Source organism: Colletotrichum destructivum, chromosome 2, assembly GCF_034447905.1.
Source record: "Colletotrichum destructivum chromosome 2, complete sequence".
In the NCBI taxonomy this organism is placed as follows: Eukaryota; Fungi; Ascomycota; class Sordariomycetes; order Glomerellales; family Glomerellaceae; genus Colletotrichum; species Colletotrichum destructivum.
The window spans coordinates 4,614,846-4,638,513 of NC_085897.1; the positions used below are offsets into that span (position 1 = coordinate 4,614,846).

Here is a 23,668-nt window from a genome sequence, read left to right on the forward strand (position 1 = left end):
GGGGAGGGAAGGTTGTACGGAGGTGGGCTTTTTTTCCCTTCCAAGAAACCCAAAAAAACAACATGGGATGAGATCAAACAAGATAATGCAGCCCTGGATTTGTCTAAAAGAAAGCAAGGCCTTGAGTAAGAGTTCGCGGGGGAAGGCGTTCGATAAGCCTGGCTGGAGCATCGACAGGTACGTCGAACGAAGCAAACTTCTCTCCTGCTCGGATCTCGATCTTGAGACTGGCCGCGCTCCTCGGTTTTCCGACACGAGTCCGCCATCGAGCCCACTTGGTGACGGACGAGGGGGGAGGGAGGGGGTACGCGAACGAAACCGTTTTGATGAGTGAAAAAAAAAAAAAAAACCACGAAAAAAACCACTCTTTTCTGCCGGACTCACCTGGCTATCTATCGCAGGCACCTCATCTCCCCCCCTTGTTGGGATCAGCTATGTGCGGGTCCTCCGACGAAGACGAGACGAGCGAGAGAGACGGTCGGGTGGGCGGGCATTGCGAGGCTCCACATGGCATCATGGCTTTCGCTGCTCCGTATCCAGGGTTTCCCTTTTGGTCCACCGTTTTCTCTTCCTTAAGTGTGTTTAACTGCGTAACGTAGATCGGATGTTCGCGGGGGGGGGGGGGGGGGGGGGGGGGGATGCGCTCGCCATTGACGATACTTTGCGATGGGATGGGATGTCGTTGAAAGGATTAAGTAATCCCCTCATCACCCAAACCAGGGAGGGTTTTTTTTCTCCCCTTCTTCTTTTATGACGACGGCTCAGGTAATGACCTGGGTTTCCCCTCACGCAAGTCTCGTTCGATTACCCCCCTCCAATTCCTGGGCAGGCCTTGCCTCGGTGAGGAGAAAAGAGTTGAACCGAGGGCGTGGGCTAGTGTAACGGCGTAAGGCACAGCCAACCCTGGCCCCACCTTTTTCCAGTTCGGGACGGCGGGGAAGGCATGTTCTATGACTTCTAGAACGGGTAGGTACATTTCGTGTGTTTCGACGGCACAAGTCACTTAGGAAGCATGCGGCTTGCAGGTGCCATCAACGGGAGAAACTGGTGGTTGGCTGATACTGTGAAGATGGGATATGTGGGGTTGAAGGATGGTTTGCCCGGTGTTTGTGGGTGTTTGTTGTTGAGCAAACGGGCGTGCTCCGTCGTGAGTCAGCCCGATGGCGCCGTGGGTGTTAATGGCCTCCAGGGACTCGTCCAGCTACAGCCAGCAGCTTGTTAGACTCGAGTCAAACAGAGGCCGTGGACGGACCGGGTCTTGTCGACGCCATCACGCCCAGACCACAAAACGGAAGACACTCTGGATGTTCGACCCGCCCCCACGGGGAACGAGTCCCGCAAGTTCGCCAGCTAGTGCTGTGGATGCTGTGCTAGGGATGGCATGTTCGCATGGAGGGTGGGCGCTCGAGAAGCTATGGATGTATATGCATGGGATGAGTCGATGACTCGAGCTGGACGGGGATATGTTTGTTTTTTTCTATCCCCCCCTACTAGATGACGACGTTTCTGAGTAGACGAGATAGTAGTCGACCGAGACTTGGGGAGCTCCAAGTGAGTCTCGATACTCCGTACCCGAGTAACTGACCATGTCGATACACAAGTCCCAAACGAAGAAGCTAAAGCAGACCACGCAACGACACATGGTCTTCCTTTCTAGTCGCCCTCTCGCCGTAAATTTCCCCTTACCGTGGGCCCCGGGGATAGGAGACAATGCATAGACAGTCGTGGCTGGTCGACCATCAGGATCAAAAGCTTCCGGTGGGAGATTCGTTTGGTGAGTGCAGCTCGGCATCCCTCCAGCACATCGCAAATCACACACATCTTTCCAGCAAAGATAGGGAGAGGTTCATATAGGTGTAGAGGGCGAGCCGTGGGACGATGGGAAGGAAGACTAGCTGGCCAGCCGGCACGCAGTAAGGAGACAGACAGAAGGGTACCCCATCATCACGGAAATTATCACATGCGACACGAGCGACGCCAGGTGATGAATACACATTCCTCCAGGTACGCCAGCCACTTTGAGAATATTGAATACTTTAGTCTCGTTAAACACGCTGTCTACAAGGACATGGTTCTGTGTCTTTCGTGTGCCCAGTCCAGCAGTATATGGGGATGGATTGATGGGAGGAGGGCAATTCCGGCCCCAAGAAGCCGCTTCTCAGGCTTGCCTTTCCCGCCGCCTAGAGGCAGTGTGCAACATCACCATCCACTCGCTAGACACTTCAGAGCTCCCCCAAAAGCACAACCGTGATGATGGGGAACATGGCTTTCATATGAGAAATTGCTATTGGGTATCTTTCACTCGTCGTCCTCTTCCGCGTCCGGCTCCTTGATAGCATACCCCTCCACGAACCCGTCCGGATCGCACACCTTCTCCAGGCTCACCCCGTTCGCGGCAACCCAAGCCCAGACAGCCGCCTTGTCAACCCTGACCCGCGGCACGTCCGGCCGTGGCTCGGGTTCGGGCTCGGACTCAGGCCCCGCACCCTCCATCTCCACGTCCTCATCTCCTTCCCCATCCTCTGCTTCCGCGTCATCGCTACCCTTCTTCCTCTTCTTGTTCTTCGTCCGAGGCTTCCCGGGCCCCTTGCCAGCCTCCACGACGACCCCCATCTCCCGCAACGTGCCGAGACAGTCCTCCAACGTGATCCATGTCGCTCGGCTGCAGTCCTCGACATCGACCAACATCGCCGGGTCGGCGTTTCCTCCACCACCCCTCCCGTTCGTCGGACAGTCGAGCAGCCACCTCGCGACCTCGCCGCCCCAGAACCGCTTGTACCCCTTGCGGCCCAGCTCCGAGATGGGCTTCTCCGGCCCGCCGAGCACGCCCTCGCGCCGCGAGATCTCGTACGACACGCCCATCAGCAGCGCGCCGAGGCCTTTGCGCTGCCACGGCGGGAACACGAGGATGCAGGCGAGGTTGTTGTTGTCCCACGACATCTTCTCCTTGGAGAAGAAGCCGACGATGTGCGGGCGCGGCGGCGGGTCCGGACTGTCGGCTTTTGGCGGCGGCGTGTAGACAAGGAGGAAGTAGTTGAAGCCGCGAACGTCGAAGAAGACAGATTTGTTGTCAAGGAAGAGCTTGGCGAAAAGCGAGAGGTTCTGGCAGAAGAGCTGTCGTCCTTGCGTCAGTTTGGCATTCTCTATTGCCGGAGGTGATAGGTTGACCGAATGAATGAATAAATGAATGAAAAAAGGGGAGAATTTCTACTCACCACATCCTGCTCGCCATCAACCTCCCACACACTCCACTCTCCCTCGTCCGTGACGTACTCCTCGGTATACTTGGGCGCAACGTTCGTTTTCTTCCCTGTTGTCCGCGCAATCTCCTTTCGCACCAGTCTCCTGCCGCGCGGGTGAACATAGACCTTCCTCCCCGGGACCGTCCCCGCGCGCTCGCACACGCGGACGTGGCCCCACCACGCCACCAGCTCCTTCGAGTACTTGAAGCACACGGGACATACGTAGAGCCTGTCGAGCATGGGGGCGTCGGCACCTTTGCGCTGGTTATTCTTTGCGCCGCCCCCGCTGTTGTTGTTGGTGCCGCCAGCGAGGTCGTGGGACAGCGAGTTCTTGCTGCCGGCACCGCCCTTGGCGCCCGCGGCGTCGCCAAGGACTTCCTTGCCGTAGTATGAGGGGTACCACGCACGGAAGCAGATGTTGCCGAGCATCACCTTGTCGATGTTGCGGTCCGTCCGCGGGGCTGACTTGTCCACCGTCCGCTGTGCCACCGCTACTGGGGGCTGGACGGGTTTCGAATGTGTCGATGACGACGTGGGGGGCACAGGGACGGGCACGGCAGTGACGGTCATGGGGATGGTGTGGTATGGTCGCGTTGACACGGGTCGGAAGTGCTGCGTGATGGGCGGCTGGCCAGTGGGAGGGCTAGGTCGAACGAGACTACCTGTCCGGTGGAGTTGCGTTTGCGGCGCTTGGTATGTGATCTTGGGCGCGACGAGCGTCATGGGCCTCATGTTTTCCTTTGCCTCCTTGGCCGCCATCGTTGGAGGGTCGGCTGCGCCTCCGTGTCTTTGACGCGCTGCAACACGGGAATCCGGGACCGTAGGAACCGACGGCTGCTGGCTTGTCGATTGAACGAACGGTTTTTGAAGTGGTGGAGGATGCGCCGTCGAAGAGGACGGGTGCTTCGGTATAGGGATAGGGGTTTCGGAGAATTTGGCCGGCGGCTGTGGTCTTGAATTCGAGGGGCGATGTCCGCCGGGGTTCTTCTCCTCGGCGACGGCGGCGGGGAGCGAGGGCTGCAAGTACGGTTGAGAGGCGGTGGTGGAGGTCGGGATCGGAGGAGGCAGGATCGGAGTTTGACGCGTTGCGCGACGCGTCATCGGCTCGGCAGCGGCGGCGGTGGGGGGAGGAGGCGGTTCGGGTTCGTCGTGGAGTCGTTTGCGCTTCACCGGCGCCATGCTCGGGGCATGCGTGGTGGTACCTGTTGTGATTTCGGGGGGGGGGGGGGGGGGGGGGGTAAAGCAGGAGGCCTTCGCTGGTAGCCAGTAGGTATGAGGTGGGAGAGTTCCGACCCACGCGTGCGCGATGAATCAATTAAACTTTAGGAGGATCGTGACCCTGCAGGGGTAAACGAAGACGGGGATCTATTCGTAGATCGGAATGGGTGTGTGTGTGTGTGTGTGTGTGTGTGTGTGTGTGTGTGTGCACGGAACCACGAGGAATGGACACACAATCTTCTAGTCTTGATTGCGATTTTGTCTCGGAGAAGGAAAGATGAGAACGGGTCGAGTCACGAGCCTGCAGCGCTGGAATGGGCGAATGCCTTGGGCGAATGTCTTGGGCGCATCTGGTGTGTTTCACTGACGATCTGTTGATTGTTGATCGAGTCTCGTGTCCCAAGCAATGACGTTGATTGATGCTTACATGAATGAATAAGGTGTCGTCTGTCTGTCTGTCTTATGGCTATCTACATTTATCCCTTGACGGGCACAAGCCTCATCAGTGTCCAAACCGAATCGATAAGCCAGTGTCCCTCTTTTGGAAGCCCTCGCTATATGCATGACTGAAACACCGTTGAGAATGAAAGAAAGGGCACAACTACATACACACACCACACCTTCCTTCCTCCACTCATTCACTCACTTCTTCTTTCATCCAGACAAAAAAGCACAGAATAGTGCTGCCAACATGTTTCCCACACCAAGCAAAATTAAGGTCCATCCAGGATTCGAACCTGGGCCTACGGAAGAGACTGAGTATGATCAGAATCCGACGTCCTAACCAACTAGACTAATAGACCTGTGTCATTTAGATTTCGTTGAAATGAGTTGAATTTTCGATACCCATAATACCGATTTCTTTGTGAGGGGTTTCGCAAATGTCACCTTGTGCTCGCTCGCCAAGTGCCCCCTGACATAGGTATTCAGACGACGTTGTCCAGTAATCACCTCAATCAAAGCATTTCAGTATTTTCTCGTAGTGGAGAACGGGCCCTTGGCATTCATTACGCGGGCGAGCGTGTTGTCGTTCTCTTCCCAGTCTTTGACCAGGACCTGCAGTCTGCGTCGAGCATGGCCAGCGTCCCGGTTGCGGTACACCGAGCCGATTTTGCGCACGTCAGTCTTGTCATTTACGATCCATCTTTTCTCCTCGTCAAGGAACTTGGCATAGCTCATGCCGTCGCCGTATATGGTCTTAACATTTGCCTCAATGTGGTTGTTGACAGCCTTCTTCAAGGCTTTGTCATCGTTGGTCGGCACCAACCATGAGTGCATTTCTGGCATCGTATGATCCGTCGAAGGGTTGAATGTTGGGTACATCTCTTTCGGATCAGGAAGGATCGATTCCGCGCTGTAGTACAGCAGGGAACCTGTCAGCACAGCGGCGTCAATTTTTCGCAGCTCTGGCGGTGTGATCGGGCAGTGACCTAGGTTCAGGTACTCCAAGTTCTGATTTGCTGTTACGAGCTCGCATATCGACGGTACGGCAGCACTATCAATATAGTTCCACGCCTGACCAAGGTCAACGGTCGCATACGCCTGGCCAACGTCCAAGAAGCGCATGCCGGGATGCGATTTGACAGCCCGGAAGACGTTAACAGCGCCAGGTGTTGTTAGGCCGGTGGACTGTAGCGACAGCCGAGAAAGTTGGGGAGCCTGGCAGATGCCTGAAGCAAGAGCTTGCGCACCCTCGTCACCCAAGGGGTTGCATGACAGGTAGAGCGAGGTAATGCCACAGGCGGGCGAATCCAGGAAAGCGGCGATGGCCAACGCAGCTTTGGTCGAAATTCCGTTGCCGTTCAGGTAGATGTTGCGGAGGGGCAGTTTCTTACGGCCGGGAACAGCAAGAGAGAACATGGTCAGACGGTGGAACAGCTCTGCAACACCGGCGTCACCGAGCTCGGTCTGGTCGAGATCCAACGTGCGAATATTCTTTGTCTCGGTGATGAGGCGATAGACATCTACAGCGGCTGCGGGGCCCAGTGGATTTCGTTTCAGCCAGACGTTTGTCACTGCATCCGATTCGATCAGGGCATCGACGAGGGTCTTGAAGCTGGCGGCGTCGATGCAATTGCCAGCCAGGTACCAAGTTTCCATACGGTCGGGGAGCTTTCGGATGAACCGAGCGATCTCCTGGGCACCAACCGGACCAATGATATTATTGCCCAAAAGGAAGTGCCGGACAAAGAGATTCGGCCGTAAGCTGTTCATCAGGTTGCCGATGTGGTCTGGGCCAACAACCATTTTGCACAAATCCATGCGACCGTCCTCGTAGACGACACCTTTGGGAAACTCGGCAGCCTTGATGCCGTAGCAAGGCCCGCCCTTGCCGCCATCGAGAGCAGTACCGGCCGACTTCTCATCAAGCTCGTGGGTGCCACCCTGCCCGAGGTGGTCGAAGAAGGGAGCCAAGTCGGCGATATCGGCAACGGCGACGGGCATCGGAATGGCTTTCGTGCCAGCTAGGGGGACGGGGAAGCTGGCCGGGTTCCACGGACCCTGAGCAAGGATGCGAGAAGCCCAGACAGGCGCATGCACGCCGGGCGCCGCGCCGCCAGTCAAGCCGCGGAAGCTGTGGCCGTTCCGTTTGGTGGCGGCAAAGATGTCGTATTTCCGCTGCAGGGCGACCCACGCACGCAGTCTCACCCGCGCGGCTTCGTACCGGATGACGGGTGACACGGCGTTGTCATGGGTGGCGGGATACAACAGCGTTGCAATGGCCACAGCCAGATGAGATCGCGCAGATTTCCGGCGGGGGAGACCATGCAGCTCATCTGGCAGTCGGAGGACGTCCATGGGCAGAGCAAGTATCTCGTCGGCAGTGTAGGCTTTTGAGTGGTTGAAGTCTAGCATCTGCACGTCAAGGAGGTTGAAAGCATGCCGGCAGAGGGTAGCCAAGCGGATTGCCTCGTCCAAGTCGACTCCGGTGTCGTCATCATGGCTGTCCGCCAAGTTGGTGATACTGGTGGCGGGTGTCTGTGTCAGACCAGAGGGCCGAGGAACAAACCCACCGAATGTCGGTGGCGTTGATGGAAGTGAAATCGTAGCGGCGGAGGTCATGTTGATCAGGTTGCTTGATGCGATTAATGTGTTAAGGTATCTATTGGCTGAGATGTCGGTCGAAAAGTGAATCACTCTGGCGACTTGATCGTTGTTCCTTTCGGACTTGAAAACCCTCTTACGACGGGTAATGGAACGCTTATATGATGTTACTTTGCTTTCGAAGACGAGCATGGCTGTGACACTTTATGGTCGGACGAGTCAATGCGAGTATCCGATTACCTATTCTTCGGTTACTTGACAGAGCCTAGGAAACTCTAGTCTCTGGGCTGTTGGCTGTTGGCCGAGGCGTTGGATGCGCGCCAAGTGTTGAATGTCCAGGCAGCACACGGATGTGGATCGACGTCCATGTCAGTTGTCGTCCATGTCGTTACAAGGGCGCACTTGTTGACAATACTCTTGACATGTCCATAACCACGACAAGTCGATGCCAGACCAATGTCAATCAATATCAAGTGGACCTCAACAGCAGGCGTCCGCACAGAGGCACCTAACATTATCCTAGGTACCTAGGTAGGTATTTGTACAAAGAACCGAATCGGGCAAGAAGAAGCCACCCGTCGTCAGCAACTCTATCCTCGCCTTCCATGCATGCTCCGTGGCTCTTTCTTCGTGTGGACAGAGAACCGCCCCACCCAGATGAATTGTGTGGCTGGACTCCTTGCAGAAGCCACTGTCCGAACCATTACATAATCCTCACCAACATCCACACCCACAACCACAACTCGGCATCCACCCGCACCTCGCTTCAACCTCTCGGGGCTTTTCAGCTGCAGCGCAAGAACAAACGAACCCTGTCCCGCCGACCGTCAATTGCCCTCGCCCAGTCTCCTGCGTGTTGCGTCGCATGACGTTCCGCGTCTTTGCATTGCGTCCGTCCCTGTGTGCCTGTCTCCTGTCTCGTCGCCATTAGATTCTGTCTGAGTCTGCCACGGCTGACTGCGACATCCAGGAATCTACTGCAATCAATCTGTGTAACACGGCCCGACCACGTCAACGAAATGCCCACCCCGCTACGCTGCCAAACCTCGTCCACCAACCACAATGGTTTTGCCATCTTCCAACACAAGCATGCCCCTTGCGGATAACAATTTACCACGGCTCTGATTCGCCCTCTCCGCCTGTCTTGTCCGTGTCTCTGAAAGTCTCATACGGCCGCGCTTGGACGAGACAACTTGCTTTTCCCTCTTTGCTTCTTCCATGACACTCACGCCATGTCACATAGTCGGATAGTTCCTTTCCATACAGCGGTGAGCAGATGCCGGAGAGTGCTTGGTCTCTCTCCCAGACGTCAACTTCCCGAGACCCATTCCAACCTCTTCTTTGGGCGGCTTAGGCGAGGAATTCCAACGACAAACCAACTTCACGCCAGAAGAACAACGGTGGGCTGCCACCGTGGCATGCACCTCGCGTCTTGTCGGTTTGTTTTTGTTGTTTTTGATGTTGCTGTTGCTGTTGTTACTGCTGTCCCCTCCTTCTCGGCTGGGCCTGGCTTGTTTCGTTCCAACATACAGATGTTGGGGGAGGGGGGGATGATGCTAAGTACAGCAAACACGAAGCCACTCTCATGCGCATGTGAGCAGCCGCCCACTCACAGACCCCTTGGGACAAGCATTGCTTTTTGCCGTCATTATTTCTCCCTCGGGCAGCGACGCATGCGATCAATCGGCAATGCCACAATTTCGGCCGGTTGACACGAGGCTCTGAACCGGCAAGCGACATACGGAAGTGACTCCCGGGCCCCCTGATTGGAGTTCACTTTGCTTTCTCGCATAAGCAGAAAGACGATCACTTCGGGAGGCATGCAGGGAGGCCGCATGCCTCCCAGTCGTCGAGGCTGTGGGAGACACTTGCGCACACTAACAAGAAATGATGGTGTTGTGTCTCCCAGATGCCCGGTCAGGTGGGGCCCTTTGACCTCATCCCATGCCATCGACGAGGATAACCCTACCAACGACCCTCAGAGTTGTTGTGTGTTGCATGTGAGCATGGAGAAGAAAACATACTACCACCCTTGGCATGTTGGCCCGAGAGGGATTGGCTGCCGCGGGGAGGTTCAAGACACCATGTCTTGGTGCGTGTCGAGTTGGCTGACCGCTCCCCCTTCGCACCCTGTTGTTTGGTGTACTTCCCGTCGCGGAGAAAGTTTCCCATATATATGAACGGCCTGCTAGTAAGTGAGCAAAGGAAAGCCCCCTCTCTTTTCCTACGGTTGTGCTGCGTTCCAAAAAAGCAAAGCGCTTCTTCTTTTCGTCTGCTTTGCTGCTGTTCATCATGTCTTCTTTCCCCATGTATTCCTCTATGCCGCGCAGAATCGTCGAAGGGCCAGTATCCCACGCCAAGTGGCCATCGACAGAGTCGTTTCGATCACCGGCGTCGCCCTGGGACGTCGACGACTCCACGGCCCAAACTGTCAGCAAGCTCAACTCGGTCTTTGGTTTCCGGCCGCCAACCGGATACGCAAGATCGTCACCCCGGACATCTCCCGATGAGGTGTCAAGGTACTCGCCGGATCTGCAGCACTTCCGCTTGGATCGGACCCCCGAGCTGCGGCACGACACTCCTTCGGATGCGAGAACGCGGACGTCATCTTTCGGGCCGGAGACACCTCCCACCAATTCCGAATCATACTTCTCGTCGGAGCCGCTCGTACAGCCCCTGACGCCGGTTCGAAACAGCCATCCTCACTTGCGTTCTCACTCGGACAGCTGTAGCCTCCAAAGCTTTTACTCGGATAGCCAGTATCGCGTCGGCACTGAATCAACACCAACCATTGGCCACGACAACCCCAAGCAGCACCGTCATCATGACTCAATGTCTCGTTCAGGAGATAATGAAGACAATCTACCCAAAAACCAATCTCGAGAGACGGCCTCGCCACACCAGAACTACTCCGTTGCTCTTACCCGCAACAATCGCGCCGTCACCCTCATATTGACCGCAGGTAGCTCACCACAGTCGAGACAGCCTAACATCACCTGCTATCGGCAGACATCCCTCCCGCTAGGTGGGCCCTTCGCCGAGTTTTTCAAGGCTTCCGAGGCCATGGCTTTGTTGCAACACATGGTGAACGCTTCGTCCATGTCGTACCAGCCGTTTTCGAAACGGGAGCGGTCCGAATTGATGCTGCGCATGCGTACTTCCGGCGACGGGATGATCCTCGGCGACCCGTGCTCTAATGCCCGCGCATGGACGAGCTTCTTCTCCGCCGAGCTCGGTGCCGGCAGGGCTTGGGAAGCGGGCACGGTCATCTTCCCGTGGAAGGTTCTGGAGAAACTGATGAGCTCCCTCAACTCCGAGTGTGCGCGGAAGAGAAGGATGCAAGCGCGCGCGGCCGCCGCCATAGTCAGGCGCGAGGCGGACGAGTACCCCGGCTCTCGGGGCCCGGGACCCTTCCGGCATGGCCACGAACACTCTCCCGGCAGTCGGCATGTGTCTCTGCGGCTCGCCGGCGACTCGGAGATGTTGTCCTCCGCGCCTATGTCTGGAGTCTCCGGTGACCGTAACTCGGCATCTTCCACCTCGTCTCCGCCCCGGACGCCGACAGAAGTACTCCCGCCCAAGCTCCAGCTGGTGTCGGAACAGCCTCAGTCCCCGCCAGCACAGGTCCGACGCCGACGTCAACACTCGGAGCCGGTCCGGCAACTGAGCCTGACGCCCCCGCGTATCGCCTTGCTCAAGTCTAAGACCTGCCGGCAGAGCCTGCGCGGGCTGCACGCCGCTTCGTCGTCGCCTCGCCTCGAGTTCTACGACTCGATACGGGCGTGGCCGGCCAGTTCTCACCGGACGCGGGTGAGGTTGCCGCCGTGCTCTCGGTTCTTGGAGATGGTCGAGGCCGAAGGGACAGGCTCGCGCAACCATACTGTCATATGTGGCGAGTAGTTCTTTCGTGGAGCGGTCTGGTTGCTGTCTTCATTTCATTGTGTATGATTTTTTTCTTTTTTTCTTTTTTTTTTCCCTTCTTTTTCTTCTTGGCCTTTACGCAGGCAACATGCTTGGGTAGATAAGAAGGCTCTTCCCTTTGTGGGTAGAGGGATTCAATCTTATGGCATTAGGGAGCCAGGCGAGAAAGGTCTGGTGCGTGAACATTAGATGAACGAGACGGAAGGGGTTTACGAGAAACGGGACATGCGAAACAGGAAATGACGGGATCAATGACAAAACTCAACATTTTTTAGAAAGCATTAGATAGGTACGACAACGACGAAGGGAGGTTCGCTGGACGACCGACTGCTAGATGAATAGGTGAACGACGGGAACGGCTGGAATGACTGTCGGATATGTTTCATGATCACAAACGTCTTGGGGGTTGGTCATCGTCTATTTGTACAAACTGGCTTGACGTCAGAACCATTTTTTAGGAATGCAGTGTAAACGATCGTTGAGAAATAAACTTAAGCGAAGCGTATCATCCTCTAGCGATCGACCGCCAACCGAAAGCTGTTTGAGTGAGAGGATAACCAACTATCGGGTCTCGTACCAACAGTACCTTTGGTGGTGGAATTTTGTAGACTGAGTCGCACATCAACTAGGTGGTTTTCCCACGTTCCAACGGGGTCTTGATTCCGAGTCTCGACCCGGCTACGTCCTATGAAGATGGGAACCTCTGCCGTGTCCAGGTTTGTTTTCACATACTCTGTCAGGATAGGGAGGCTTACAGGAGTTCCAAGTCTAACAAGACCAAGCTTTAACAGCCGTTCCGACAAACCCAGTTGACAGGGCTTGTGTCAGAAATGATGGGTACGGGCTCACGCGCGCACCGCAGGGACCAGGTTCGTCACGAATTTAGACTTTGTGAAATAGATTAAAATCGGCCCTCTTCCAGACGAAACGGCGAAGGGAGCCCCTTGCTGTTCCTCTCTCCAGAGCCCCCCCTTCTCAGTCTGCAGGGGAAGCTGGAGCAGACGCGTGTGTCGAGCAGGGCTGTCTCTGCTTGCGGTAGGCCCGCCAATGACACAGTAATATTCGACCCGTTATAGAGTTTGGGGAGCTTCCATTGCGGCTCCGCCCCCTTTCCATTGTGGGCGTGGGACGTTAGGATGTATGTATATATATACTCAAGTCTCCGCCGCGGCCGTACTGCATAACGGCTTATGGGTTAAAAACTCACCTCGGTCCATCGTTCCAACAGCGCCGTCTCCTCGAACACTACAGCCTCGCGCATCCAAGGAGAAATTTCCCACGACGGTCCGCTCCTCGTAGCCCGGGATCGCACGGCGGACAGACGCGTGAAAGGAGGAAAGGAAAAGAAAGAAGAATAACATCAAGAAGAGCATAATGTCCCGCTCGGTCTTGACACTCCTCAGCCTTGCCGGCCTCGCCGCCGCGGCAGTCGATATCACGGCCCTGAACAAGAACGTCTCGGCAACGTCCGGGACGGGTGCGGTTAGCGCAGCGGGGACACTGGAGCCGTTCGGCGGTGTCGGGGTCGGATGCGGTATCAACTGGGCTGAGGGAGAGAGCTACGGAGGTGAGTTCCCCCAGTTTGTGCCAGCCTTGTCACCGTGTCGTCCGAGCCGTGAGATGGGAGGAGTGTTGGGTTGGCGGCCACGAGACAAGGAAGGGGAAGGATCTAGTTCGAAATAGAGGAGTAGCAAAAACTGAAGAAACAGCTAGCTGACATGGTGCCCACAGGCGGTCTGCAATCTGGCTCCGAATCCTTCGGCCTCGGCGGTGGGTTCACCATCACCGAGAAAACGATGACTATCGGCCTCGGCATCGGCATCAACGGCCCGCTCAGTTTCAACACCACGTAAGTCAATCCCGCAAACCACGCCCGTTCGACAATTCCCTGTGATCATCCTCCGTGGGAAGACCCCAAGTGTTCAAATATCAGCTCGAGGCGGAGGCCCGAGGGAAGAATAATCTCTATCAAATGTCCAGCCTTGCTGACACGCATCCCTACCAGTGTCGACTACGAGGCCTCGACAAATGGCAGCGCGAGTGTCGTCTTCACCTCGACCAAGGAGATCAAGTGTGAGGAGACGACGGTGAACGGCCTCAAAGGCTTCCGGTGCACTTCGGCTTAGGACGGATGGGGTAAGGGTATTGAATAGGGGAGATGGATGCAATCTGGTATCCGAGCGTGAAGAGTTCCTAAGTTTCTATTATTACCAATAAATCTACTGCCTTCCGGGAGACTTGAGAATGCAGTTTCCAACCTGTAGAAGATGGTGTCTGTCGGCTACCGTTGGGTGAGGAGTCTGCGAGAAACAGGAGGCCGAACCGTACGGTCCATATCACGCATTGCACTATGAACACTGTGTATTCTATTCCTGAGAAATTGTCTTTCAAGACTATCTCCGACGTCTATTGGGGCATGTTTCCCGTAATAACTAAATGGAAAGAGAGGGGGGGTGTCCTTTGCATCAGCGTTAGCCACGCCCAGAAATTCGAAGGTTTAGAAGGTAATAGGGCCAGGTGATACGATTAAGGGAATTACAGCATCGTTCAACCAACGGTTCGCTCCAAGGCGACTACACAGCGTCTCAACTTTTTTTCGACAATCCCAAGCTGATACCTACACTGTTGATTGAAGACTCTAAGCTCAACCAAGAATATACGATAGAACGATGAATGGTGCTCAGGAGTCCTTCGTAGCTTTCAGTGGCGTATGACGGAATGAACTTTGTTCTTTTCCAAAACCCCCTATTGACAACCGCGAGCAGAGTTCACGATGGAAATAACCTCAACTGAACCATGGTTCCGCCAACAATCAACCTCATTTCAGTCCTGTGACATACGGGGTCAAATCCCGGCCGTCCCATGGTTTTTTGGTTTTCGGTTCCCGTAGGAGTCACCTTGAGGGATATCCGGAAGGTATAAGAAGAAGAGGTTTTCTGGTGAAATGCTCATTTCTATTTCATCACTTATCATAATTCTTCTACACATTCACACTCTCGCTGTCTGCGCATACCGCTCGTAGAGAAACCACCAAAAAAGCCTGCTTTATTATCCTCACAGCATACTATTCTTCTTCATCCTCTCTTACAACTCTCCTCAACACGAAGAACACAACCCTCCTCTCATCTCACCAACACTCTCGTCCTCTCCGCCGTAGCCATGCTCGTAGATGCCCACAAGAGACGTTGCACAATGAGCATCCAGGCCCCCTCGTCCACGTCTCGTCAGGCATGCCAAGCAGCCGTCGAGAAGGGCGCTTCCAGGGCGGCGCACGCACTGTCTCATGCCGCGGCCAAGTTCTCACATCACCCGGACACCAAAAAACCTCGTTCGGGTGTCCTCGGCATCGCCCTGACTACCCCAGAGGGCGACATCCTTGTAGGCGACGCCATCCCCGAGGGGACGCGGTGCCACATGTCACTCGAGTACCGCGCCCTTCAGAAGCAGTGGCTCGACACCATTGAAAATAACCTCGTGCCGGGTAACTGGAGGCAGCTCCGCGATCTGAACCGCCCGCGGGCGCCCAGGGTCGACTATAAGAAGCAGGAGGGCCCCCGCGAGAGACAATCCCCCGCCGAGGAGAAGAAGCGGAAGCACCACACCTTGAAATGGCTGCGCAGCATCGGTGACGACAGACGCCAGCGGCGCCAGCGCCATAGAGAAGCCGCAGAGCGCGCGTGGCAACTGCAGAAGATGGAGGTCGAGTGCCAGAGGCAGCAGTGCCAGATCGGGGCCGAAGAGAGGCAGCGCCAGGCGCAGCAATGTCAGGCGCAGGTGTCCATTGCCGAGTTGCAGAAGTGGATTGCGGACGTGGGACGTCAGCAAGATGAGGCAGAGAGAAAGCTCCACGATCTCAAGGCCGAGCTGGGGCGGAAGACGGAGATAGATTCCGAAGCCGACAGCGAGGATGAGCAGTGAGCGCTGGGTGCTTACTACAAGGCTCGACTCCTCTCGCTTGCCAGTGGTCTGGCGCTGGATCGCTTAACGGATGCTGTTTGTCCTGCATGGTTTACCTTCTATATTCTAGCGCTTGCTCCTGAGACAATGATTTGGATACCCCCTTGAACTTAGTACATTCGAATTGAAAGCTGGCTGGTTCTTCTTCGCAAACTGTTTGTATTTGCTGGCTGTGTGTGTGCCAAGTCCTGTGAGATGTACTTGTTGCTCTTATCTCACCAGAATGAAACGGAAAAGTTCACGATGTAGCAAGGTTCTAGAGGTTCCACGCATCGGTGTTGTTCTTTCTCTGTGCACTCGTTCCGCAGGTCCTACGTGCTTCGTCGCGTCCCAAGTTGCGTCTGTACGTGCACGGCGTAGCCTGCCTCTTCTTGTCTGACGCGGGCGGGACCTTGGATGCATGAGCGTTGATGACGATGTCAAGCCAGGCTCGCATGCACTCCGGAACTCTAAATGGCAGACGTAGCGCGGGAGAGCTGGGCTTGCGTAGTAGACAGCTCAATGCGAACCAATGCAAATTGCCTCCGAGACTTGACCTGTTGACAGCCATTGCTACTTGACACAGTGCAACGATGCAAGGCGGGTTTGTGTCTCTTGTCGACGTGGTCTTGCACTGGAAGTCCATGTTTGTCATGTTAAGCTTGGGGTGCAGCTGTTGGTGTCCGTAGTCCCCAGCGCGGAATCTCCAATATAATTGCTTCACCTCAAGACCTTCAAGTTTGGGCGGGCGGTCGGTAAGACTTCCAACTTGGCGGACTTGGTGGTTCTCCATACAAACGACGTCAGACCTGGCCCGGGTTCCCTCAGACTCGTTGCTGCATCTCCGTCTGTCGATCCAGGGTCTGTACAACGCCCGGTGCGGGGGAGGCGTCCATCTTCGTCCACCGATTGCCCAAGCAAGCAAGGCCACCCCCACTCGGACTGGGTTTGAGTTTCTGTGGACGTGGTCCGATGAGCCGGTTTGGTTTGATGCCGCTGTTGTCGTTGTCGTGTGACGACATGCGGCCACCCTTGCGCGACGACAAGATCGGGCAGCAGGAAGGGGGAGGATGCAAGTTCGGTGGAAGCTGAAGAGTCAATCAAGACGGCCCACACGGCTCAGCTGGGAATAGCGGAGAACGGCGGGGAAATTGCCCCATAATTTGTGCCGGTACGGGCCCAATACTCCGACCGGGAATGGTTCAAGTCTCCTTGGACGCTGGACCCGCCCTGCCCAACCCTGCAGCGCCAAAGAAACAGAAACACCGCGGGGCCGTGATCATCATCCCACTCCCACTCAGCACTCTGGTTTCGCGCCGCCAGACATCAGAAACCAAGCTGCTTTTACACTTTTCTGCTGTCCCACTATCACTCGGTTTTCTTGGGACGACCGCTCACACTCACACATGTGCTTGCTGCAGCGTCCAGCACCTCCCTCTGTATCTTCCCCTCCCCGGTTCCCCTCCGCCGCTACGTAGCGACGTCACTGCACCATACCGGCCAACCCGTCGGTCTGTCAGTCACGAGCAACCAACAGAAAGGAGAGTCGCGTGGTTTTTGCATTCCCTCGACTTCTGGTTTCTTAAAAGGACCGCCTAACGACGCGCCACTTTTCTTCCCCTTGTCAGGATACCACAACCTTACTTACACCATTCACAAAACACGAACGTGCCTGTCTACCTACGCCAGGTAGGCCTGTTCTCTTTCGTCTCTTGATCTCTTTGAAACACAAGCCCCGAGCTTTGTTGCTTATTTCGTCACGTACTTCGTATACAAGACACATACAATCCTCTTTTATATACCACACCGTCACCGACATGGCGCCTGAAGTACTTCAGCAATTTGCCGTAGGAGGAGGACCATTTCCAGTAACCAAGATGCAGGACCCCAAAGAAAAGTTTTACCGCCACTTCCAGGACGAGGTTGCCAGTACGTAGCCCATGAGGATAAAAGGCGCGAGTCCTTCGATTGATCATACAACTAATCAATCCCTTCCTTCTTCCTCGCAACAGTTCTCCAGGAACAAATCAACGGCATCGGTTCCGTGGCTCAGGTTGGCGGTGAGAGGCAAGATGCCATTGACCACGTCCTAGCCGGCATTTCGAACCTCTCCAACGAGGTCGCCGACGCCTCCGACTATGTTCCCTCGTACGACTTGCGCAACTATGCCCAGGTGAGCGGATGAGCCTCCCTTTTGGACCGTCAACACCGCCGTCTTCCAACTAACCCCCTTGCCCTTCGCCCAGGCCGTCAAAGCTCTCACAGACAAGCTGAATGAGACGACGACGAAACTCGCCCCTCGTTCGCGCTTCCAGTTCAAGCCGCGGGGTGCCAGCGCGGCGACCAGCGACCTGGCTGCTCCTAAGAACGACCCGCGCCTCCTCGTCGGGAGCTCCCTCGCCGACCCCTTGCCCGCGTCCCGCGGCGGGCCCGTCGTCGCCGCGGACCTGTTGGCCGAGAACGACGACGGCCTTGGCGACCTGCCGTCCTTCTCCAAGAACTACAACGAGGAGATGGCGCGCCCGAGCGCCACCAAGGTGCGCAAGCCCAGCTTTTCCACCGCCAAGGACATCGCCATCTTCGGCCAGGAGGGTCTGCACATCATTTTGCCCTCGTCAGCGTCGAGGGCGACTTCGTCCGGCCGCCTGACGGACCTGAAGGGCTGCGTCGTCGACATGTCTCTGGCGCTGTCCGGCACCACCTCGTTCGCGAACCTGGCGCTCAAGAACATCGAGCGGAGCCTGATCGTTGCCGGCAACGTCGCTGGGCCGGCGCATATAACCGGCGTCTCGGACAGCATCATCGTCGTCTCGGCGCGGCAGGTGCGCATCCACGAGTGCAGAAACGTCGACATCTACCTGCACTGCTCGAGCCATCCCATCATCGAGGACTGCTCGAACATGCGCTTCGCGCCGTTGCCGGCCAGTTTTGTAAGAAGATGGAAACCTGGACATACCGCTACGCAGGTGCTGACTATCGTGCAGGACACTCCGGAGGACCCAGTCAAGAACCAGTGGGATCAGGTCGACGATTTCAAGTGGCTCAAGTCGGAGCCCAGTCCGAACTGGGGCGTGCTGCCCGAGGAGCAGAGGCTGGCGGAAGAGATCTGGACTAAAGTCGTGCCGGGGGAGCGCGGCAAGGACCTGCAAGATATCCTCAAGGCCGTGGGTGTCCAGAAGCAGTGAGGTGGTGTTTATAGATAAGTCTGGTGTCATCAACGACGGCTGTCTCCTTTTGATTGAATGTCTGTACGGAGTTTGGGAGGCGGGGCGGTTTTGTCAAAAAAGGAACAATGCATCATGAAGCGCACAAAAACCAAGCAAAAACCAGCGTCTTTATTCTTCTTGAATTGAACATCGCCGTCGTCGCATTTTGGGTATCATGTAAGAGTAATCCGGCACACAAAGAAAAGCACACTTCGCCCCGGCCCCCCATCCTCTCTCTCTCTCTCTTCCCTCGCAATTCTGAACCAAAGCCGCTCCTCATCCACCACTGTCCATCACTCCGTCTCCATCTTGTCGCCCGTGCCGCCCTCCTCGTGCCCGAATTGGACGCCCAGCTCTCTCAGCCGGTCCAATACCTCACGCTGCATCCTGATGCGCTCCTCAAGCTGGCTGATCTCCTCTTCTTGCTCGCTGATGGAGCGGTCCATATCCGGCAGCTGGCGCATCTGTGTGCGGGCGCGCTGGAGCTTGTGCTTCAACGCATCGGTCTGGGCCGGCACGTCCTTGAGAGACAGAGGGGCGTTAGGGCTGGCGCCGCCGAGTGGGTTGGGTGTCGCGCCGGCGCCGGTGCCGGCCGGGGTGGCGCCGGTAATGCCGCCGACGGAGCCCGAGGTCTGGATGGCGGCGCGCAGGCGGGTGAGGATGCCCGTCAGCTCGGTGAGGGTGTCGAGGGCGTCGGGCGAAAGGGTGGATGGGAGCTCGAGGGGATGAGGCGGCATTTTGGGAGGTTGCAGAAGCTTCAAAATGGATGCAGATGGAGCGCGGGAGCTTCAGACTCGGTAGGGAGCTTCTCGACGAAAGGAAGCAGAGCGTTGCGCGATAAGTGGAGGACGAGGTACGGTCTGTGGTCTTCCAAAAGACGTCGTTCGGGTCGTTCTTCAGCCTCGCGGGACGTGCGGGAAGTTGGTGCTGCTGTTGGTTGAGGAGACGAGGCGTCCGAACAAGGAATTAAGAAAGTCAATTGAGGTGAAGTTCGGGCAGGTCCGATGCGTTGCGGTGCGCTTGTCGGAGATGCAGGCTCAAATCAGGTGGAAACTTGGAAAGCAGGGCGCAGGGGAGGAAGCTCCGCCGAGACAATTTGCGTGTTCAGAAGAGCTTCATGGGCGTTTTAGCGCGACAGCGATTGGCAGGGCAGGCATTGGCAGCTAAAAATTGTTGAAAGTCAACAGAGGGGCAGGTCGGTCAGTCCACACTGTGTTAAGATTGTATGCACGGTGCAACACACCACTTTTGAGTGCATAAGACAGTGTTAGCGCAACAAGCAATGACACGGCTCTATTATCGGCGATACTATGACATAGCCCATCAACCCCCCATCATCTCCCCCCCACCAAACACTGACACCGATAAAACAGCCCAGGCCGGAAGCTCAGGTACATTGGCTGATTCAATCAAATCTCCTCAACCGGCAGAGTCCTTCACCACCACCTCTAGAAAAACTCGGGGAAAAAATCACGCATTTCCCTAGAATCTGTCTTTCTCCCTCCTTCCTACCTATTCACCCCTTTCTGTAAAGAAATAGCAACAGAAATACCTATTCCACTATGGCCAAGACCGACCAGAAGGCCTGCCTGAGTACGTCCAAAGATCTCCCTCCAGACCCTCCGAGCCCCTCGTCGAAGCCCCGCGGTGGTAGTGGTGTTGGTGTTAGTGTTGATGTTGGCGCTGGCGCTGGCGGCGCCCCCGTCGATGCCGGTCAACAGAGCCAGGACACGCCCGGGGGAGGGGCCGTTCCTTCGCCTGAGCAACGGAATCCCGAACCCCAACCAGACTACATCCTCACCCTTGCCTACATCATCCTCTATCTCCAGGTCGGCTGGCTAATCTTGTGGATCTTGCGCTCCTACAGTCGTGATTGACGGCTGGGGTGTTCCCGGAGCCGACTCTCCCAAGGATGGCGACGCCATCACCAACGCCGAGACCCCCGTCATGGACGCCTTCGCTCAGAGCAAGACCGGATACTGCGAGCTCGAGGCCTCGTCCCTCGCCGTCGGCCTGCCCGAGGGCCTGATGGGCAACTCGGAGGTCGGCCACCTGAACATTGGCGCCGGCCGTGTCGTCTGGCAGGACGTTGTCCGCATCGACCAGACTATCAAGGAGGGCAAGCTCCCCGAAAACGAAGTTATCAAGAAGACCTTTGAGGGTGCCAAGAACGGCAACGGCAGACTGCACCTCTGCGGTCTCGTCTCCCACGGTGGTGTCGTGAGTTTAGCCCGACCCAGGGGGGTTCCCTCCCACAAAGCAATGCCAGACACTAACATCCTACCTCTAGCACTCCAAGCAGATCCACCTCTACAACCTCCTCAAGGCTGCCAAGCAGTTTGGTGTGCCCAAGGTCTTCATCCACTTCTTCGGCGATGGTCGCGACGTCGACCCCAAGTCCGGCGCCGACTACATGGAGGAGCTCGTCAAGACCGCCGGTGAGATCGGCATCGGTGAGATCGCCACCGTCGTCGGCCGCTACTACGCCATGGATCGTGACAAGAGATGGGAGAGAGTCCAGATCGCCCTTGATGGCATGATCAACGGCAAGGGCGAGGAGAGCACCGACCCCGTCAAGACTGTTCGCGAGCGCTACGCCCGCGGCGGCGACAAGGACAAGGACGAGTTCCTGAGCCCTATCATCGTCGGCGGTGACGAGGGCCGAATCAAGGGTATGTCTCTCCCTGTTTTCTCCCTGGACGTTTGTGTGTGCGCTTTGCTGACATTGGCGCAGACGACGACACCGTCTTCTTCTTCAACTACCGCTCCGACCGCGTCCGCCAGATCACTCAGCTCCTCGGCGACGTCGACCGCTCCGTCCTCCCCGACTTCAACTACCCCAAGATCAAGAACCTCGTCACCATGACCCAGTACAAGGTCGACTACCCCTTCGAGATCGCCTTCAAGCCCCAGCACATGGGCAACGTCCTGGCCGAGTGGCTCGGCAAGCAGGGCGTCGAGCAGGTCCACATCGCCGAGACGGAGAAGTACGCCCACGTCACTTTCTTCTTCAACGGCGGTGTCGAGAAGGTCTTTGCCCTGGAGACCCGTGACGAGAAGCAGGATCTCGTCCCCTCCAACAAGTCCGTCGCCACCTACGACAAGGCCCCCGAGATGTCGGCCGATGGCGTCGCCGACCAGGTCGCCAAGCGCCTAGCCGAGCAAAAGTTCCCCTTCGTCATGAACAACTTTGCGCCCCCCGACATGGTTGGCCACACGGGCGTCTACGAGGCCGCCATTGTCGGTGTTGAGGCTACCGACAAGGCCATCGGCAAGATCTACGACGCCTGCAAGGAGCAGGGCTACGTCCTCTTCATCACCGCCGACCACGGCAACGCCGAGGAGATGAAGTTCCCCGACGGCAAGCCCAAGACCTCCCACACCACCAACAAGGTGCCTTTCATCATGGCCAACGCCCCCAAGGGCTGGAGCCTGAAGAAGGACGGCGGCGTCCTCGGCGACGTCGCCCCTACCGTCCTCGCCGCCATGGGCCTGCCCCAGCCTGAGGAGATGACCGGCAGCAACTTGTTGACCAAGGCATGAGTCTGAGTGTTTTTTCGTTTGAGTGTAGGTGTGGGTATAGGCGTGGTTGCGGAGTTGTGAGTGAGTGTCTTTGGGCAGCGGGTATAGGGAAAAGCTGAGAGCGTGTGGCGAGATGCGGTAAAAGGGTTTATGATGATAATAGACAACCTATAGAAAATGAGAACACGCTTTGATGACACTACGCTGTCATAGTACATCGTGACTACCCTTCGATTGGAAATTTATTCGCCACGAAGGGCGTAACCCGCTTTTGCTGGCCTAAACCGGCATTGCATGGGAGGGGCACGACTGGACGACATGTCCACTGTCCATGGATTCGCTCAAGACAACCGTGAGGATATTCCTCGGTGCATGTATTGATGGGCTCGCTTTGAGAAGCCCATTGCCAAGACTGTCATCAACAGAAGTTGCTGTCCTACCGGCTCCTCGTCTAGTTCGACGGACTTGATCTATCGCCTCCCGCCCCCTATGCTTGGTCACAGCTGTGAAACCGTTATATTAATTCAACGGGGGGGGTGTGCTCGACTTGCTCTTATCAGGTTCACTTCCCGCGTGGCGATACGGGTTTCAGTTTAATCCTCGCCACGGCCGCCTTTGCCTTGATTCTTTATACCAATCGTGAACGAAAACCCAGTGCAGCCAGCAGCAATATCCAATTCCACCGTTGCAAGCGGACGGGAGTTGGCTTCATCGGCGCTAGGTGGGACCGGTTCTAACCCGGCGCTGGCGATCCTGTGTTTACCCCTATCGGTAAAAGGTGGATCATCATCCGAAGGGGGGGATAGAGGGTCGAAGGGTCATATCGGGTTGATCAACACGTACCCCGAGCGAAGGACCAATGGGTCCACAGAGCTGAATAAACCATGAGATGCACGTGGCGCACAACCCTGCGAATAGAGCGCGAAACCAGCTCGTGGAACAGTAATGGCTTCGTAGGTACAGAGTAGGTCAAAGTCCAAGGAAGTGGTGTTGCGGGGCGGGGGGCGGTGGCGACTGATCAGCTGTAACTTCCTCAGAGAGCCAACAACCATTGTGTATATAGTTATTGCAGAAGCAGAAGCATTTTTCGCGATGTTGGGTTGCTGGCTGAGACATGAAGCCAAACGAACTGAGGGTGTTTCTCCTTCGGTGCTGGTACATCTAAAGGGTGTTGTTATGGCTATGACGAACCAGCAGCTGTCGGATTACGACCGAGAGTGAGTGCTCGGATTCCTGTCAGGCCTTCCAAGCCGGTGTCGATGGGGTTACCATGTACTGCGTTGTCTTTTTCTATCCCATTCGAGCGAACGACAAGACCCCTCGCCGACCGTCCTTCAACTTCTACGAGGCAGTGTGTTCATGATACACGGGTAACAGCCAACTCATGTAGAGAGCCTAACGCCCACGAGCTATCATAGCATTGGAGCTGCAAGTAACCATCGTCAAAGAGACATTGGCAGGTGGCATGACTTCAGCGGGAAATGATTATCAGGGGTTCCGCAGGCACTCTTTGGTTTCAGACAATAGAATTCTATCATTGTTTGCAAACCCAGTCTTTTCGTTTGCACCGCCGCGATT

The 23,668-nt window shown here is 56.3% G+C and overlaps 8 protein-coding genes across 8 annotated transcripts; 5 read left to right on the forward strand and 3 right to left on the reverse strand.

Moving 5' to 3' along the window:
* Positions 1-996: 996 nt before the first annotated feature.
* CDEST_03602 (Putative histone acetyltransferase domain, MYST-type, acyl-CoA N-acyltransferase) lies at positions 997-5,174 on the reverse strand. Its single transcript, XM_062919761.1, has 2 exons — positions 3,216-5,174; positions 997-3,114 (listed from the first exon to the last, which is right to left on the reverse strand). Exons 1-2 carry the CDS (start codon positions 4,419-4,421, stop codon positions 2,299-2,301), a joined length of 2,022 nt encoding a protein of 673 aa, XP_062775812.1. The 5' UTR covers positions 4,422-5,174; the 3' UTR covers positions 997-2,298.
* A 91-nt stretch (positions 5,175-5,265) lies between these two features.
* CDEST_03603 (Putative leucine-rich repeat domain superfamily) lies at positions 5,266-7,817 on the reverse strand. The gene has a single exon (XM_062919762.1). It carries the CDS (start codon positions 7,695-7,697, stop codon positions 5,427-5,429), a length of 2,271 nt encoding a protein of 756 aa, XP_062775813.1. The 5' UTR covers positions 7,698-7,817; the 3' UTR covers positions 5,266-5,426.
* A 1,829-nt stretch (positions 7,818-9,646) lies between these two features.
* CDEST_03604 (uncharacterized protein) lies at positions 9,647-11,938 on the forward strand. The gene has a single exon (XM_062919763.1). The coding sequence runs from the start codon at positions 9,798-9,800 to the stop codon at positions 11,403-11,405; it is 1,608 nt and encodes a 535-aa protein (XP_062775814.1). The 5' UTR covers positions 9,647-9,797; the 3' UTR covers positions 11,406-11,938.
* Positions 11,939-12,395: 457 nt separating this feature from the next.
* On the forward strand, positions 12,396-13,763 carry CDEST_03605 (uncharacterized protein). Its single transcript, XM_062919764.1, has 3 exons — positions 12,396-12,993; positions 13,158-13,275; positions 13,432-13,763. Exons 1-3 carry the CDS (start codon positions 12,801-12,803, stop codon positions 13,550-13,552), a joined length of 432 nt encoding a protein of 143 aa, XP_062775815.1. The 5' UTR covers positions 12,396-12,800; the 3' UTR covers positions 13,553-13,763.
* A 607-nt stretch (positions 13,764-14,370) lies between these two features.
* CDEST_03606 (uncharacterized protein) lies at positions 14,371-16,412 on the forward strand. The gene has a single exon (XM_062919765.1). The coding sequence runs from the start codon at positions 14,586-14,588 to the stop codon at positions 15,342-15,344; it is 759 nt and encodes a 252-aa protein (XP_062775816.1). The 5' UTR covers positions 14,371-14,585; the 3' UTR covers positions 15,345-16,412.
* A 506-nt stretch (positions 16,413-16,918) lies between these two features.
* CDEST_03607 (Putative cyclase-associated protein CAP/septum formation inhibitor MinC) lies at positions 16,919-19,191 on the forward strand. The gene is made up of 4 exons (XM_062919766.1): positions 16,919-17,291; positions 17,375-17,535; positions 17,609-18,292; positions 18,347-19,191. Exons 1-4 carry the CDS (start codon positions 17,180-17,182, stop codon positions 18,545-18,547), a joined length of 1,158 nt encoding a protein of 385 aa, XP_062775817.1. The 5' UTR covers positions 16,919-17,179; the 3' UTR covers positions 18,548-19,191.
* On the reverse strand, positions 18,861-19,623 carry CDEST_03608 (Putative mediator of RNA polymerase II transcription subunit 9). The gene has a single exon (XM_062919767.1). It carries the CDS (start codon positions 19,303-19,305, stop codon positions 18,862-18,864), a length of 444 nt encoding a protein of 147 aa, XP_062775818.1. The 5' UTR covers positions 19,306-19,623; the 3' UTR covers position 18,861.
* A 336-nt stretch (positions 19,624-19,959) lies between these two features.
* Positions 19,960-22,285, forward strand: CDEST_03609 (Putative phosphoglycerate mutase, 2,3-bisphosphoglycerate-independent, BPG-independent PGAM). The gene is made up of 4 exons (XM_062919768.1): positions 19,960-20,161; positions 20,436-20,788; positions 20,859-21,240; positions 21,303-22,285. Exons 1-4 carry the CDS (start codon positions 20,131-20,133, stop codon positions 22,109-22,111), a joined length of 1,575 nt encoding a protein of 524 aa, XP_062775819.1. The 5' UTR covers positions 19,960-20,130; the 3' UTR covers positions 22,112-22,285.
* The last annotated feature ends 1,383 nt before the right edge of the window (positions 22,286-23,668 follow it).